The following is a 15,955-nucleotide window of genomic DNA, read 5'->3' on the forward strand; positions in this document are numbered from 1 at the left end:
GTTTTTAGAGTGAGGTCTCATCCATTTGAAAATAAAATCTTCACCAGTTCATCTCTGACTTAAAATATATGTTTGGGACTTTCATAGAAGAACTACTTCTCAAATCCCTTCTATTTTTGTGAGGGGAAAAGTTATGCCCTTGTGTCTAATACTTGTATGCCATGAGTCTGGTATAACATGAAACTATCTTAAGTTATTTTCCTTTGTTATGTATATGGAACAAAGCTGAGATGCTGGTACCTTAATCTTCTTGGCACTGCATGTTATAAAATAATGAACAAACTGTCAAGGGAAAAATGGTTGTGAAATCTGGGATTCTACTCTGAAGTATATCTACATAGAACATTTTAGAAATTATGCACTTTACAGAATATCAGTAATTGCAAATGCACCTATACAGTACCTTCTGTTGTTACCCTTGCTGTGTTCTATATGTCATGACCCCACTGTATGTCCATGCCTGACTATTCCTGCAGAGGACTTGCAGCTAGAAGCTCTAGTGCATCCTGGATTTTTGCAGGCCTAGTTCACATTTTGTGTTTTTCACAGATAGCTAGGTGTGGATACCAGTCACTTTCATTTCATCTTATGAAACAAGAAAAGTGATTTGGGAGCACAGTGTTGTCATTCCCATCTCACTATATAGTGAACTTCTAATAAAAATACACCTTGCTATTTTTCACCAGCAGCACTGGAGATTTACATTGGTAGAATGCAGAAAGTACATATGCTTAATGTAACTGATTCACTCCCTGCAAAACTGCTTTGTGGAGAGGCTCTTTCACGAGCTTGTCATATAACAGCAGTGTCCCACCCTTCTGATTGCATAGGTATCACTTCTGTAACCATTATATTATAGAACAAGATTAACATATAGATACCTGAATTAAGAGAATGGGTTTAAAATACAATAGGTGCAGTCAAAGTATGACTTCCTGCTATAGGCACATAGCTCCTTACTGAATATAATAACGCAATAATATTTGAAGAGGTATTCACTGAGATTGAACTCCCAGCCTAGTAATGGGGAATCTTTGTTACATGCATATGTGCTATATATCAGTTAACAGAAAACAAACAGTAACTTTGCATACCTTTACCTTCACCTTATTTGAAAAGAAACAAAAAACACAAGTGCAATATTAGTAAAAGAATATGCTACTTGATAAACTGAGAAAGTATAAACATGTAAGAGTTTGGATGCTAGTAACAAGGAAAAAAGCATTTTATGTACTGATGCAATAGCTTTTTGTCATTACTTTGTATCTAAGACTACAGCCAATTAATCTTAGAGAACACTGGCTGTGATTTATGAGGTTATAATAGATATAGACACATCTAACACTTTATGTATGCAGGTGCAAGCTATATAGCTCTTATGATTTCTATTTACTGTCCATATGTTTTGTAATTTCTCTCTCTCCTGAAGAAGTAACACATGGAAGAATGAGACCCTGAGAAAGTTGTATCACTTTCCTCTGTTCCTCTGCTTCTGTTTCTGTTTCTTCTTTCTCCTAAATACATTATTTTAAAGATGTTCACAGTTTTGGAAATTTATGGAAAAATAAAATGCTGTTCCTATTTTATAAATTTCTTAGAAATTAACATAAGAAGAGTCCCATGCATTTTAAGCAATACTGTTAACCTCTTCCCTTGTCTAGTAGGAGATATTTTTTGAAAAGTCTACTGCTAGTGAGTATGGAAAACAGGAGGAAATATGTTGTATACAAAAATATGATGCTGATGCTTCCTGTCATAATTTATAACAGCTAGTATAAGCTGTACAAGTCCACTTCATGATCCACAAACCCCACACAAAGTTGCACTTAACAAATAAGTCCTTAGTAACCTCCACCCTTTGTTTTTCTGGATATGTTGATGAAGAAACACCATGCATGGAAAAGAGCAAAGATCCATAGTGTGACACAAAATCAACCTGCAATCTCTAGCTCACTTGTCTGCAATGGTCAGAAGAGTTTTGATGTGTTGCTTCCATCATAAGTGACTGCAAAAATCCACTGAAGCATCTTTGACTCCCCAGCTTCAACTGTGCTGACCCCTCTTTGTGTAAGATGTCTCACTGTAACTTAGCCAAGGACCAGCATTATGAATACTGGATGATAATTGGTTATTTGCAACCCCAGACAAGAAATTCAATTGGATCAAAGAGATCTATTCACAAAATGCAAGATTTCTGGAAAGAATGCCAGAATGGATTCAAAAAGGAGTACCTGTGGCAGCTGTACTTGAGAAATTGAATTGCTGGCAATTTCATAAATGTGTGTAGCTACAGACTTTGATTACATTTACTTATTTTAACAGAGTTATTTTACCTGAGACTGCCATCTCATATTTATACTTCTCTTTTTAACGTGTCTGGCATTCTACTCTTAAATGGATGGGGTTCAGGTATGGCATAATGGTTAAGCTATTTACCTTATAGACACATGGTACAGGGTTTGATTCTCAGCTTTGAAAAGGAAATCAGCTAGGCTTAAAATGGCCCACAATGGCAGCTAGCCTAACCTGCCTACCACCCTATAGTATAAGACTTTGGCTTAGTCAGTATTCCATCCATGTCCAGCTAGTCTTCTGATTCCATCTGGAGTTCTGCTACACCACATACAGTGCTCCTAAAGTAAGACTAACCATTACTTAGTGCTCTGCACTGTGAATGGTTATGTTCACATAATGGTTTAAACTAAATTACTGCAATCAGTCTCTGACAGATTCTTAATGCCTTTGGTAGATATGCTTTTTTGCTCTAAAGGTCAGCTTTATCCATTCAGATATTAGTGACAGCATGGACACTGCTGTGCAGGGCAGTCTTTTCAAACATTAGCCAGAAGATGTAAAACTGTGCATATGTGGTTAATATATAGTTCACAGCAACTATAATAGCATATCTCCATAATTTTTAAAAGCTGGAAAACAGCTTCCAATCAGATGTCCAAGACACATCAATGTGAAGTATGCAACTCCAAAAGACTATGTGCACTGTCAGTTAAATACATCAAATGGCAAAAGGTTACTGTAAAAAATGTAAAGAGTTTCTGTAGGGGTTTACCCTCTACACCTCCCACCAGTAGTAGTTACATATACTAACTCCAATGTCACTTTACCTCAGGCTGTGTCAGATCATTGTACCTCTCAGTAAGTGGAATACACTGAGATACTCAAGTTTTGGATTAGTGTATATAATCCCCAATCACACTTAAAACATATCTTTTCTAAGGATTGCACTTATGTGCTTTATAGTATTTGTAGGTACTCATGGAATACGAGATGAAATGCTTTTTTTCCTGCTTAACTACAGATGTTATGTGATCCTATCTCGCCTACATTCTGTACTGATGGGCTCGGAGCCGATCCCTCGGCTCCGACTCGGCACGCTATGCTATAGAGCGAGGCCTCTTATTGGCTGAGCTATTTCTTATCCCAGGATGCACCACCACTAATCCCCCAGATCTCGTTTGCCGCTTACAAGCTAAGACGTGGTCTCAACTTGGCTGGGCTAAGTACTAATTTGTTTAGACTTTTCCTGTCAGGAATTTCCTAGTTTTCAAACCAAAAGCTGTTTTAACAGCTATTTTTTGTGATACGTGTGTATATTTGCTGATTCTGTTGAGAAAGTTGTTATATTTTGTTAAGGGAAGGTTTCCGTTTTAGTTAGAGGGGCCTTCCCCTTTTGCTGTTCTAGCGTTATTTGTGGCTAGCGTTTATTAGTGGGTCAAGTACCCGTTTTAGTTAGAGGGTCTTGACCCTCTCTTTCTGTGTTGTTTTTTCTTGTGCATTTGTTTGTGTAAAAAAAAAAAAAAAAAAATAATATAACTTTATATTTTGAACTTCTAAGCTAAATTTTTTCGTGTTATTTAGATAACTGTGTTGTTCTCTAGTCATGTCCAAAGAACATAAACCCTCCGGGTTTAAAAAATGCACGAGGTGTGGTTTTAAGATGTCCATAACGGACGACCACTCCTCATGCGTTTACTGTTTAGGCGCCAAGCACCTACAAGAATCATGTAGCGTGTGTCACGCCTTCTCATCAAGAGTCCTCCAGGAGAGGAAAAACAAATTAATCCTTAAGGGATTAATTAAGCCATCCTTCGAGGAGGCTTTATCTTCGTCTCCCTCTCCTTCAAAAAAGAAGAAAGCATCGGCTCCGACAAGTCTGTCGAAACCGACTGCCAAAAAACCTAGGCAGACTTCTCCATTGGCTCCACGGACTTCGGAGCGGAGGGCGGAACGGTCTGCCTCGATGCCTGCAGCATCGACCCCTCTGGTTTCGGAGCCGAGGACTGGGGCATCGAGAGGCGGGTCACCTTCATCGGCTCCACTGATATTGGAGCCGATGAGGGTTACCGGCTCAGACTCTTCCCCTTCGGAGCCGAAGTCCTTATCGGCACCGAGGGAAATTGCCTTGAGATCTCCCTCGGAGCCGATAGTGGTAGAATCCATTCGGAGCCGGTCCCCTAGTCCTTTGGAGCCGATGGAGAAATCAGCTCGGACCCAATCGGTATCCTCCAGATCATCCAAGATGTCTGATTCGGACATCGACAGGGTGCTCCTAAGACTCTTCCAGTCTCCGGTGTTCCAAAAGCTAGTTTCGGCTCCAGCCCATTCGGCTTCGGAGCCGATGGTCCACCTCGCTACTATGGTTCCTCCTCCAACAGCCTCGGCACCATTGGAGCCGGTGCTGGTGGAACCGGTGGAGGTTTTAGGGTTGGGCCCGACCCTACTCCAATTCCGGCTCTTGGGTCGGAGTTCAGTACACGGACTTCTTCCGTCGGCCCTGGGGGGGATGCTTCGGGATTGATGTTTTCGGTCCCAAGTCTCCCTCTTGGTGCGTCGGCGGCGGGAGTGCCATCCACTGTCGTGGCCATGGAGGTGGGACCCTCCCAGGATTCTGGTGGTCCCGCCTTCAGGGCTATGAGGAGTGCGTTAGCCAAATCTTCTTTGGCTACCTCCACGGTCTCCCCAGCTCCTTCCCTGCATACTGAGACTGGGTCTTTGGCAGTCCCCCTGTCCTTAGACAGCGGAGCCCCGGGGCCTGAGGTTACCCCCACTGGGGTTTCCCCCCCTCCTGAAGGTCCTTCTGAAGCTTCTTCGGAAGAACCCCCCAGGAAAAGATCGTGCAAGAGGAAGCACGTTGACTCCCTTGATGAGTCACTTACATCAGACACTGATCTCGATGATGCAGAGGGGTCCCCTAAGTCGTCCTTGGACGATGTCTCCTTTGCAGACATCCTGGAAGCCCTTAAACAACGAGGTGGCTGGCAGTCCAAACCTCCTTCTGCTGATGAGTCGGTGTTCCTTAAGGCCTTCGGGGCTCAGCCCTCTGCCTCCTGGGTGTCTCCGCCCTTCGACGAGCTCTTGGATTTGATCTGTCAAAGGGCGTGGGAACACCCAGACTCTGTGGAACCAGTGCCTGCTCGTCCGAATAAGTTCCTCTCGGCACCCCCTGAAAAAGAGTTTCTAACTAAAGGTGTGGCTGTAGATGCTTTGGTGGTGGCATCTGCTACCCAGCAAGATGTAGTAGAGGCTTCGACGTCCGTCCATCCTCCTAATAAGGAGTCTAGGAGCATGGATCGGTACGGAAAGTGCACCCTAAGTTCAGCGGCCTTTACATTAAGGTCCTTGAACTACCTTACGCACTTTACTAGATTTCAGAGGGATCTGATTAAAGAACTATCCGATACCCTCTTGGGTAACCTGCCTGAGGAGCTGGCCCAGATGGTTGGCTCTCAGCTGGCTACATTGTCGTCCATTTCAAACTCGTCCATGAGGCTCATTTCTTATGCGGCCGAAGGGGCGAGTAGAGCGGCGGGTACAGGCATTGCTCTATGGAGACAAGCCTGGCTCCGCCTGTGTCATTTCGCGGAGGCCTTTAAGTCTTCCTTCGCCGATGCCCCCTTTGATGGGTCCTCCCTGTTTGGACCCAAGGTGAAGGACACACTGACCCACTGCGAACAGGAGGGTAAGACTCTGACTGCCGTAGGGGCACGATTTTCCACTCCCTTTCGGCCTTATCCCAAGGCTAAAAGAGGAGGGAAAATGTGGTTCCGTAGATCTCAGAAGCCTTACCCCTCTCAGCAGGAGGATCCCCCTTCCAGAGGCAGGGGAGGGGGAAATTCTTCCGGAAGACGCCGTCCCAGAGGCGGCAGAGGCCCTCGCAACACTGGAGACCGCGAGACCTTTCGTGGCTCTTCAGCCTTTCACAGTCCCTGAGGAATTGCCTGACTGTGCAGCTCCGGAGCCAGTCGGGGGTCATTTTTCAAAGCACCTGAAAGTCTGGGAAGGTATCTCTTAGGACCGATGGGTGCTTCGAATTATCGCCGGAGGTTATACCATCCCTTTCTCTCACTCCCCACCTCAGTCCAAAAAAATCCCGGACCCGCTACCCAGTCAACGGGATACTGCAGCCTCAGAAGTTTCAAAGCTGCTGCAAAAAGGAGTCATCCAACCAGTCCCCGCAGACCAGATCGGATTAGGGACTTACTCAAGATTCTTTTTGGTGCCAAAAAAGACCGGGGACTTGAGGCCCATTTTGGACCTCAGCATCCTAAACCGCTCAGTCAGAAAGTCCAAGTTCTGAATGGTCACCCTACAAACCATTCTCCCATTGCTGGAGAAAGGTGTTTGGATGTGCTCCATAGATCTCAAGGACGCTTATTACCATATCATGGTACATCAAGCATCCAGGAGACATCTGCGCTTCAGCCTAGGAGGCAGTCATTTTCAGTTTTGCGCGCTGCCTTTTGGTCTCACCACAGCCCCCAGGGTGTTCACCAAGTGCTTGGCAGTCGTGACTGCTCACCTGAGAAGTCTAGGATTCCAGGTGTTTCCGTATCTAGACGACTGGCTCCTAACTGCCACCTCCAAGCATCTACTACTGCGGAGCCTACAAGCCACTATATCACTGGGCAATTCCCTTGGAATCACCTTCAATTGGCCAAAGTCTGTGTTGCTGCCATCTCAACGAATAAGATTCATAGGGTAGAGATAGACTCAAACCAAATGCGGGTCTATCTACCTACAGACAGAATACAGACCATACAGACTCAAGTTCGAGCCTTACTTCCCAGGTCCAAAGCACCAGCCAGGATGGTCCTGCAGCTATTGGGATCCATGTCCGCCATGGTTCTTCTAGTCCCCTTGGCAAGGTTGCACATGAGAATTCTCCAGTGGCTTCTTTCAGCTCAGTGGTCCTTTCAGGAACTCCCTCTCAGTCACCTCATATGGATCATGGAAACATGCAAACGGGACCTTCGCTGGTGGCTAGTGCCCTCCAATTTGGATCAGGGACGACCCTTTGTTCCACCTCCTCCTGCGGCCACTTTGACCACGGACACCTCCCAGATGGGGTGGAGGGGGCATTCCCTGGGCAGGTCAGTCCAAGGCAGATGGCACCCGGAAGAGACCCTACTTCATATCAACATCCTAGAAATGAGGGCAGTACTTCTGTCCCTTCAAGCCCTTCATGATTATCTCCCTCAGGGCGTAATTGCCGTTCACTCAGACAACATGTCAGTTGTCTGGTACCTGAACAAACAGGGAGGGACCAGATCCTATCCTCTTTGCAGAGAGGCCATGAGAGTCTGGGAATGGGCAGTCTCGACCAAACGCTTTCTAGTGGCTACTTATATCCCGGGCAAGTCCAATGTGATAGCCGACAGACAGAGCAGAACCATCCTCTCTCCTCATGAATGGTCTCTGAACATGACAGTTACAAGTCAGATTTTCAGCAAATGGGGAGTTCCGTGTTGCGACCTCTTCGCGACTCCACTAAATGCGAAGTGCAAAGAGTTCTTCTCTCTAACCCCGGCTCTGAGGAAGAACCCCATGGACGCACTAGCCCATCCTTGGCCCACCGGCTTGCTTTATGCCTTTCCTCCAGTTCCTCTCCTCCCCAGGGTGATCCAAAAGGCATCTCTCTTGGGGAGCAAAATGATCTTAGTTGATCCTTACTGGCCTCGTCAAGTATGGTTTCCCTATCTTTGGAAATATGCTCTGGAAGGTCCATGGTTCCTGGATCAGATCCCAGACCTTTTGGTTCATCAGTCAGGACTATTCCACCAATCCCTGCACACCTTAAAATTGACGGCTTGGCTCCTCCTATTCCGACTATAGTCAGGAGTCATACATTGGATCCAGAGGTTGTACACATATTATCTTCGGCCCATAAGTCTGCTACAAAGAAACTGTATTCTAGCAAATGGAAAAGATTTGCTATTTGGGCTCAACTCCAGGGCCTGGACCCCATCTCTATTCCTGTGGCAGAAGTACTAAAATTTTTAACTTCTCTTTTCAATCAAGGCTCTTCAGTCTCTACCATCAAGGTCCAATTGGCAGCGATTTCCAATTTTCACGAATCCATAAACCCACCTTTAATGAGCAGCAGATTGTGTAAGACCTTCTTGAAAGGTGCTGCTCTGTTAAGACCTCCGATTTCTCATCCTGCACCTCCATGGGATCTCGATGTGGTGTTACGCGCCTTAACTTCCTCCCCCTTTGAACCGGCGGCTACATGTGATCTAAAGTTTCTATCATGGAAAACTGCTTTTCTGGTGGCGATTACTTCTGCCAGAAGAGTTTCAGAGCTTCAAGCTTTGTCAGTAAAACCCCTGTACTTGGTTTTTCACAAAGACAGAGTATCTCTAAGGCCAAATCCTTCCTTTGTCCCTAAAGTTTGTTCCAGTTTCTGCTTACAACAATCGTTAGAACTTCCAGTCTTTTTTCCAAAATATTCTAACAAAGCGGAATTCATATTCCACACACTAGATGTCCACAGGCAGTTGCGTTTTTATTTAGACAGGACCAAACAAACAAGGAAAACGGATCAGTTGTTTGTATCCTTTGCAGACAATAAATTGGGCAAAGCTGTCACAAAGGTCACTATTGCCAAATGGATCAGGGACTGTATTACTCAAGCTTATTCTTATTCTAACAAAGAGCTTACCTCCTCTGTCAAAGCTCATTCTACACGGGCTATGGCTACTTCGATAGCATTTCATTCTAAGCTTGCCATTAGTGACATTTGTGCTGCAGCTACATGGTCTTCCCCGGACACTTTCATTTCCCACTACAAATTGGATGTGGCATCTAGAGGACGAGCTTCATTTGGTTCCACAGTGCTCAGGAGTGTTTTCCAATGAGCCACCCAGGATTTAGGTGCTAGGGACGCTGTCCCATCAGTACAGAATGTTGGTGAGATAGGATCACATAACATCTTTTAGTTATGTACTTACCATAACTTTAGATGTTTGGGATCCATCTCGCCTACATTCCTAATAACCCACCCTCCTTCCCCCTTCCTTGGAGATCAGAGGATATCAGAAGGTCCGAATCCTGTTGTTTCATCTTGAAACATCTAACAATGTTATATAAACAAGTTGTGCATGTGTGCATGAATGCGGACAAACAAGATCTGGGGGATTAGTGGTGGTGCATCCTGGGATAAGAAATAGCTCAGCCAATAAGAGGCCTCACTCTATAGCATAGCGTGCCGAGTCGGAGCCGAGGGATCGGCTCCGAGCCCATCAGTACAGAATGTAGGCAAGATGGATCCCAAACATCTAAAGTTATGGTAAGTACATAACTAAAAGTTAATAAAATGTGGAAAAACAGCAGTTCTGTATGGTCAGGCATTATAGAGACACTGAGAAAGGAAAAAGAGCCTTAGAATGATCATAACACTTCTCAGGTGGCTCGCCTGTATAGTGACTTATATAGGCTTCTGGTCCCCATGGTGCCAACATTTAATAGAGCTTATGACTTTCCCCACTAAATTTGTATATGTTTTGGTACAAATACTTTTCTAAATCAAGTCTAGTACATCTGAGTGATGTTTTACTTGACTGCAAAAACACAAAACATACATCCTAAGCAAGCAGAATGTGTAGTAGATTCGTAATCAAAGGTATACAGTTTTGTGAAGATTTAACACAAAAAAAACACATAATTGCTTTTGTAAAGGGACGAGCCCCTTCACCGCCTACTTTCTGAGGGTCTTCACTCCCTTATGCCACCTCACTCATGTGCTAAACCTAACCTTAACCCTGCCATTGCAACTGATCCCAGTCTTACATATTACTTTACCCCCAAAAAATATTCATTACTAATAGTGCCAATGCAAAAACAGTTAAAGACACACATACACATACACACACATACACACACACACACACACACACACACACACACACACACACACACACACACACACACACACACACACACACACATACACACACACACACACACACATGTGCGTGCATGCCTGCACACTCTGCACACTTAACAGCATACATACACAATGCTAAAACTTTCACCCTATATAGCCCTGACTCTGACCCTAAATCAGAAACAGTCTGTATCCTAACCTAGCCCTTATTCTAGCCCTAATTGGTAAACCCCCACTAATCTATATGAAAGCACACCTCATACACCCCAAGATAGGAAACAAGCTAATGTTCAATGTCTCCTACCACTGACAAGCCAAATGTTTGACTGAAATTGCTATCACTGTGCTTTGTCAACAACACAGGCATTTGACAAAATATAAGGCACCTATATATATATATATATATATATATATATATATATATATATATATATATATATATATATGGATTTCATACATTTGGTTCAATTACAATTAGTCAAAAGTTATTCTAGGCATTTCACTTGACTGAAAGCTCACTTGACTGAAAGCTCAATTGGTCGAATTACATTTGGTTGAAAATGGAATATAGCCCCTGCCGTACTGCAGTGCAACCCTGGAGTGAGAATTTTAAATAAGGGGAGTGTGGGGGGATAGTTTTTACTAAAGATATATATATATATATATATATATATATATATATATATATATATATATATATATATCAATGCATTTCTAATGGATATACATTCACCCCACACCCCCCTTATTTAATATTCTCACTCCAGAGTTGCACTGCAGTGGGGCAGGTGCTATATTCCATTTTCAACCAAATGAGCTTTCAGTCAAGTGAGCTTTCAGTCAAGTGCAATGCCTGGTATCATTTTCGACTAAGTGTAATTTGACCAAATGTATGGAATCCATATATATATATATATATATATATATATATATATATACATTCATCTATACCCACACACCACACACACACACACACACACACACACACACACAGATATATATATATATATATATATATATATTGCAGTGTGTATAAGGTACGGCAGCCATGCACAATTATTCTGCTTGCACCAAGAGCATGCCTAGAAAGGGACTATTAGTGTTCTTACACAGGTAACAAATGCACCCAATAAACAGTAATTAAATCGCATAGATGTAGGCACCTGTGTGGCAGTGTAAATGTAATGCCAAAATAACACTGTGGGTTATTCTCCACAAGAGACACCATCTGACTTCCTATTTTTGATACAATGGCATAATGTCCATGTGTTTTCCAGTGATACTGGAGCCCAAGCTACGTATTACATGAGACAGAGATATTCCTCACTGCATAGCCCTTGAATTCAGTTCACCTAAATGCTGCTCTGTAACTACAATTCCAGCCCAACTAAAAGCTGCTGCCTAATATACCCAATGTTTTGTACATTGTAATGAGCAGAATAGACTAGCATTAAATGTTTACAGTCATTTTACCAGTTACCTTTCACTTCTTGCATTATGGATTGATGTACAGTTAGAGTGAATGGATTCATGCTGATTAATTGAGCCAGTTTCAGCGAATACAAAGAAGCTAAAACAAGTTCACCAAAACCGCCATCAGTGAACATTGAAATTAATTTTTTTTGCAGGGTGTCAACCCCCCTGCATCCCCTATATTGGAGGACACCCCTACACACCCTGGAATTATATATACCAACTCCGAAGTCACAAAATAATGAAGAAAAAGGCTATCTCCACTTTTGATGAAGTGGCATGCTCCTGAATGAGCAACAGTGCACAAAACCTAATGCCCCTTGCTTCAGTACAATACTATGCCTGTTTATTCTTTTATTTATTAGAATAAAAAGCATTATATTGCTGTCGTACTTAAATATGTATTGATTGTCCTTATGCTATATGGCACTATGTCTGTCTTGGGATAACCTGGTCCATTTATTACTTGGGTCCCTGCAAACCCCCTTTTATTTATAGTAGGTGACATGTAACTACATATTTAACACACCCTCTTAGCTGTGCCCTTTTTTACTCAATTAGAGGATGCTGTGCAAAATTTCAGGCAGAAACTCACAGCAGTCATGAAGAATTTAAGCTTTGTCAGTGCCCTTCCAGTGCAAAAATACTACCATGTTTGAAGAACAGCTTTCCTGACTGTATAGCAGTAACTTTCTTCACTGTGAATACTTGGTTAGTGAACCTGTTGTGAAAATCTGCAGTGTACCTATAAAAAGAAGTGATATCATTATTAAAAGCTGTAGTTGCAAGATTTCTATCATAAGTGCTTCATAGAAATTAAAGTAAGCCAGACATTACTAGGAAGAGGTCTATCAGTATATTTACTAACTGCAGACTAGCAGAAAGCATAGCGTTTGTTGCATTTGTATTACCAGTTCATGATGCATTGCTTTTATTTTAAATTTCAGTCCACCCTCTGGCACCTATTCTTGTCCATCTTTCCCACCAGAACAAAGTCTTACGTGAAATCCGAGCAAACATCACAGCACAGGTAAGGATGCATTTGCTGACCAAACTTCATGTTCTCAATATATATGCAAGACTAGACTTTTCATATTTCCATTTCCCACATAACTGAATTAGTTCAGGCTGTTGGGTCCTGCTGAGGCATGCTACAAACAGAGACAACTAAAAACACATGTTAGTTAATGAAAACCATGCCTTTCCATTTCTGAGACATCATTGTGTTCTGCCCTTCCATGGTTCACTCAAAGACGCATATGGCCAGGTCTTCCAGCTGAGAGCTTGTCTTCAATCTGACTGGTTCAGAACAATTGCCCAGCTAGTTACTATTCATATGCATTTATTTTCAAACTAGTTCTGTAGCCTTGATCAGTTATATTATTTTTACTGATACGAGAGTTATAGTCCCTGTAATGAAAAACCTGTATCCTGACACTGTCTATTTGCATTAAGTCAGGGTTAGGTAGCTTGTTTATAAAATATTATGAAAGTAGTAGTTGGGGAATTTATACTTAGATGTATCCTACTCTTAGTTTCGTAGCATTTTTCCTCCATTCTTTTGTTATGCATTTGCAATGGCAGGTTCCTAAGTACCAAAGGAGTATCTGTTCTGCATAGAAATAAATATCAGTATAAAAAGTGATACTGAAATTTGATTTTTATTTCTGCAAAATTTCAGAATGCATTTCAACAGCTTCAATAGGGTTATAAGTCATAACCATAGCAGGCATGTAATATTAAGATGATTAATATAAGATTATGCTTGCATTTAAAGCATATATCACACTATGGCTGAGACATTCCCCAGCTCAATCCGAATATTAATGCAAAGTTATGTAAAACTACACTGCAGCAATTCAGAGAACTTGAGATTTCTAGAAGAAAATACCTATTTGTGAAATAATTTATGGTTTCCACCAGGCTGACCACTTTTGTACTTAGTCATGACAGAGTGCATGAATTATGTATCTTCCATTTTTTGCAGTAATCAAGAATAAAAGATTTACTGCTTACATGCTGAAAAAGTTTTACACCAAATGAGTACATGAATTTACACCAGTTTATGTGTATACCACCTGCTCATAGAGTAAGCATTATTTAAAGTTGCTCCCTACAACAATTAGTATTACAGTTTGAATGAAAAAAAAAATAATGCAGCACAATGACACAGCACTTAGCATTGTTGCCTCATAGTGTTTGCATGTATCATTTGGTATATATATATATATATATATATATATATATATAGAGAGAGAGAGAGAGAGAGAGATATGCAGGTTCATGCATGTGTATTTATATCTAAGAAATAATAAAATAAACAGTTGTGATCGTAATTGATAATTACATATGTACCATTTGCAGCCTTGTAATTGCACTGACCTTTCAGTATATGCAGTCCAGTCACAAATTGCACATCTAATTGAAGGATGATATTTAATCAACTTTCATGTCGTGTTGCTGCTAAAACATTTACAAAGATCATCACCTATTTTACAGTGCAGATCAGGACCCTAACAGTTTGCACCCAGGGCAGCAATCATTTCACCCACTACTGTTTTGGCTATGCATAAATCTATTCAGTGGTATGCTCATACGATGCAGGGTGAGAAAATGCATATAATATGCATCTTAAGATATTGTCAGTTAGTAGTTAGATAGGTAGCCATCTAATTTTCAAGAAATAGCATTATTAATGCAGACAAATATTTTTTATGAATACTAGATGATTGACCACAAGGAATATTTCTGACAGGAATTTTTTGACAGTTTGGTATGTAATCAAGTAGTTTCTGAATATCCATGCACAACACCTTTTTAGATCTCAGTCCTGTACAATTTTCAGATATATGTTGAGAGCACTACTGCATTTTATTACAGACAAAACTTTTTTTGTGTTAACCAAAACATTACATGTTATACTGGGGAAGTAATATACAATTATCTGTCCATCATAAACCTAAGTTAAGGGCATGAATGCAATCCAATAAAGAATGCATTACATTGTTTTGGATAACTGCATTTACATGCTTAACCTAGTCCTCAAACTTCAAGAAATGACCTTTCTACATAAGCGGGAAGCTCATACATCATGTTATTATAATGTCTGTATTCTTAGGAAGCTTGTAGAAAATCCTCCTCAGAAATGCTCCATCACTTTCAATTTTTAGGTATGCTTCTTTGTGAATCACGTTTTCAGGGACATAGTCATGATTTTTAGACCTCTACGAAAACTACCAGGATGGTCCCTTCCCCACCATAAGTGGACCCATAGCAGATTGCACGCAATGAATCTATTTCAACATACTAAGTTAATAGCGTACAGTGCTATGATTAACCAGCTTAAATATGAGAAAATTAGTTAAAATGATTGTGTTTTGCAGTCATCCTGATTTGTTTTGATTTTTTTGTTGTCTACAACAGGATCCTGATTTTGCAGAGGTGCTAACTGATCTTTCCACTAGAGAAATGTTTTGGCTTTCTCATGGTCAGCTTGAAATCTCTGTAGAAACTCAAGGTACAGATTCCCGACGGATATCTGGCTTTATCACTTCCAAGAAAACGTGTGATAGTAAGTAATGATTTTGTGTCTTAATTTCAGGAATTCATGATCAGTGTTTTATATAAATTGTTTGACAGCTGATAATCTAATGCAAAGCTATAAAAGTAATTTTGTTTTATATAACTGGATTTACTGTAAATAATCACTCTTCATTTATCAGAATGTGATTAAGCAAACCTAAAACATGCAAAACCCTGGGAGGTTACAAATCAAAACAGCAACACTCCCAAGGTTTTTATACAGAAATATCTTTTTTATCACTGTAGTGTTTCCATGTTGGGATAACTCAGAGTAAATGGAAAGGTGAATTTTTCTTTTTGTTACTTTTCTCCATTTTAGTTGACCTTTGAGATAACATATTTAAAGAATGAGAGTATGAGCTCATAGCTCCCTCACTGAATGATGCAGGAAGACACATCCCCTTTGAAAAAAAAACACTTTGTGAGTTCCCTGTGTTGTTTTAGATTGTGAAATTATATAGGTGCATCATTTTAGTTTTATCTATTTCAATAGCAATATTCTTACTCATGCCTCAGTATTTTGTTAAAGAGCTCTGTTTAGCATTTGGTTCTTGCAAGGGAAAGTAGATTAAAAAGTCCTGCTACAATGTTGTCAGATTATGTATACGCAAACCCATATTACTAAAAATACAGTTTGCCGAAGAAACTACTGTTCTCAGAAGCAACTGTGAACTCTTTGCATAATCATCTCCAAGGTCTCTGTACTCCAAATAATTA

The 15,955-nt window shown here is 41.2% G+C and overlaps 1 protein-coding gene across 1 annotated transcript in view; it reads left to right on the top strand.

The window, feature by feature from the left end:
- The window catches only part of CHRD (chordin), a 130,761-nt gene that overhangs the window by 63,726 nt on the left and 51,080 nt on the right, over positions 1 to 15,955 (top strand). Inside the window, exons 9-10 of the mRNA XM_044070405.1 lie at positions 12,604 to 12,686; positions 15,080 to 15,227. Of these exons, the coding sequence (XP_043926340.1) occupies positions 12,604 to 12,686; positions 15,080 to 15,227 (231 nt within the window). The remainder of the gene's footprint in view (positions 1 to 12,603; positions 12,687 to 15,079; positions 15,228 to 15,955) is intronic.

This window comes from Protopterus annectens, chromosome 4.part1 (assembly GCF_019279795.1).
Source record: "Protopterus annectens isolate FY-2018-M chromosome 4.part1, PAN1.0, whole genome shotgun sequence".
In the NCBI taxonomy this organism is placed as follows: Eukaryota; Metazoa; Chordata; order Ceratodontiformes; family Protopteridae; genus Protopterus; species Protopterus annectens.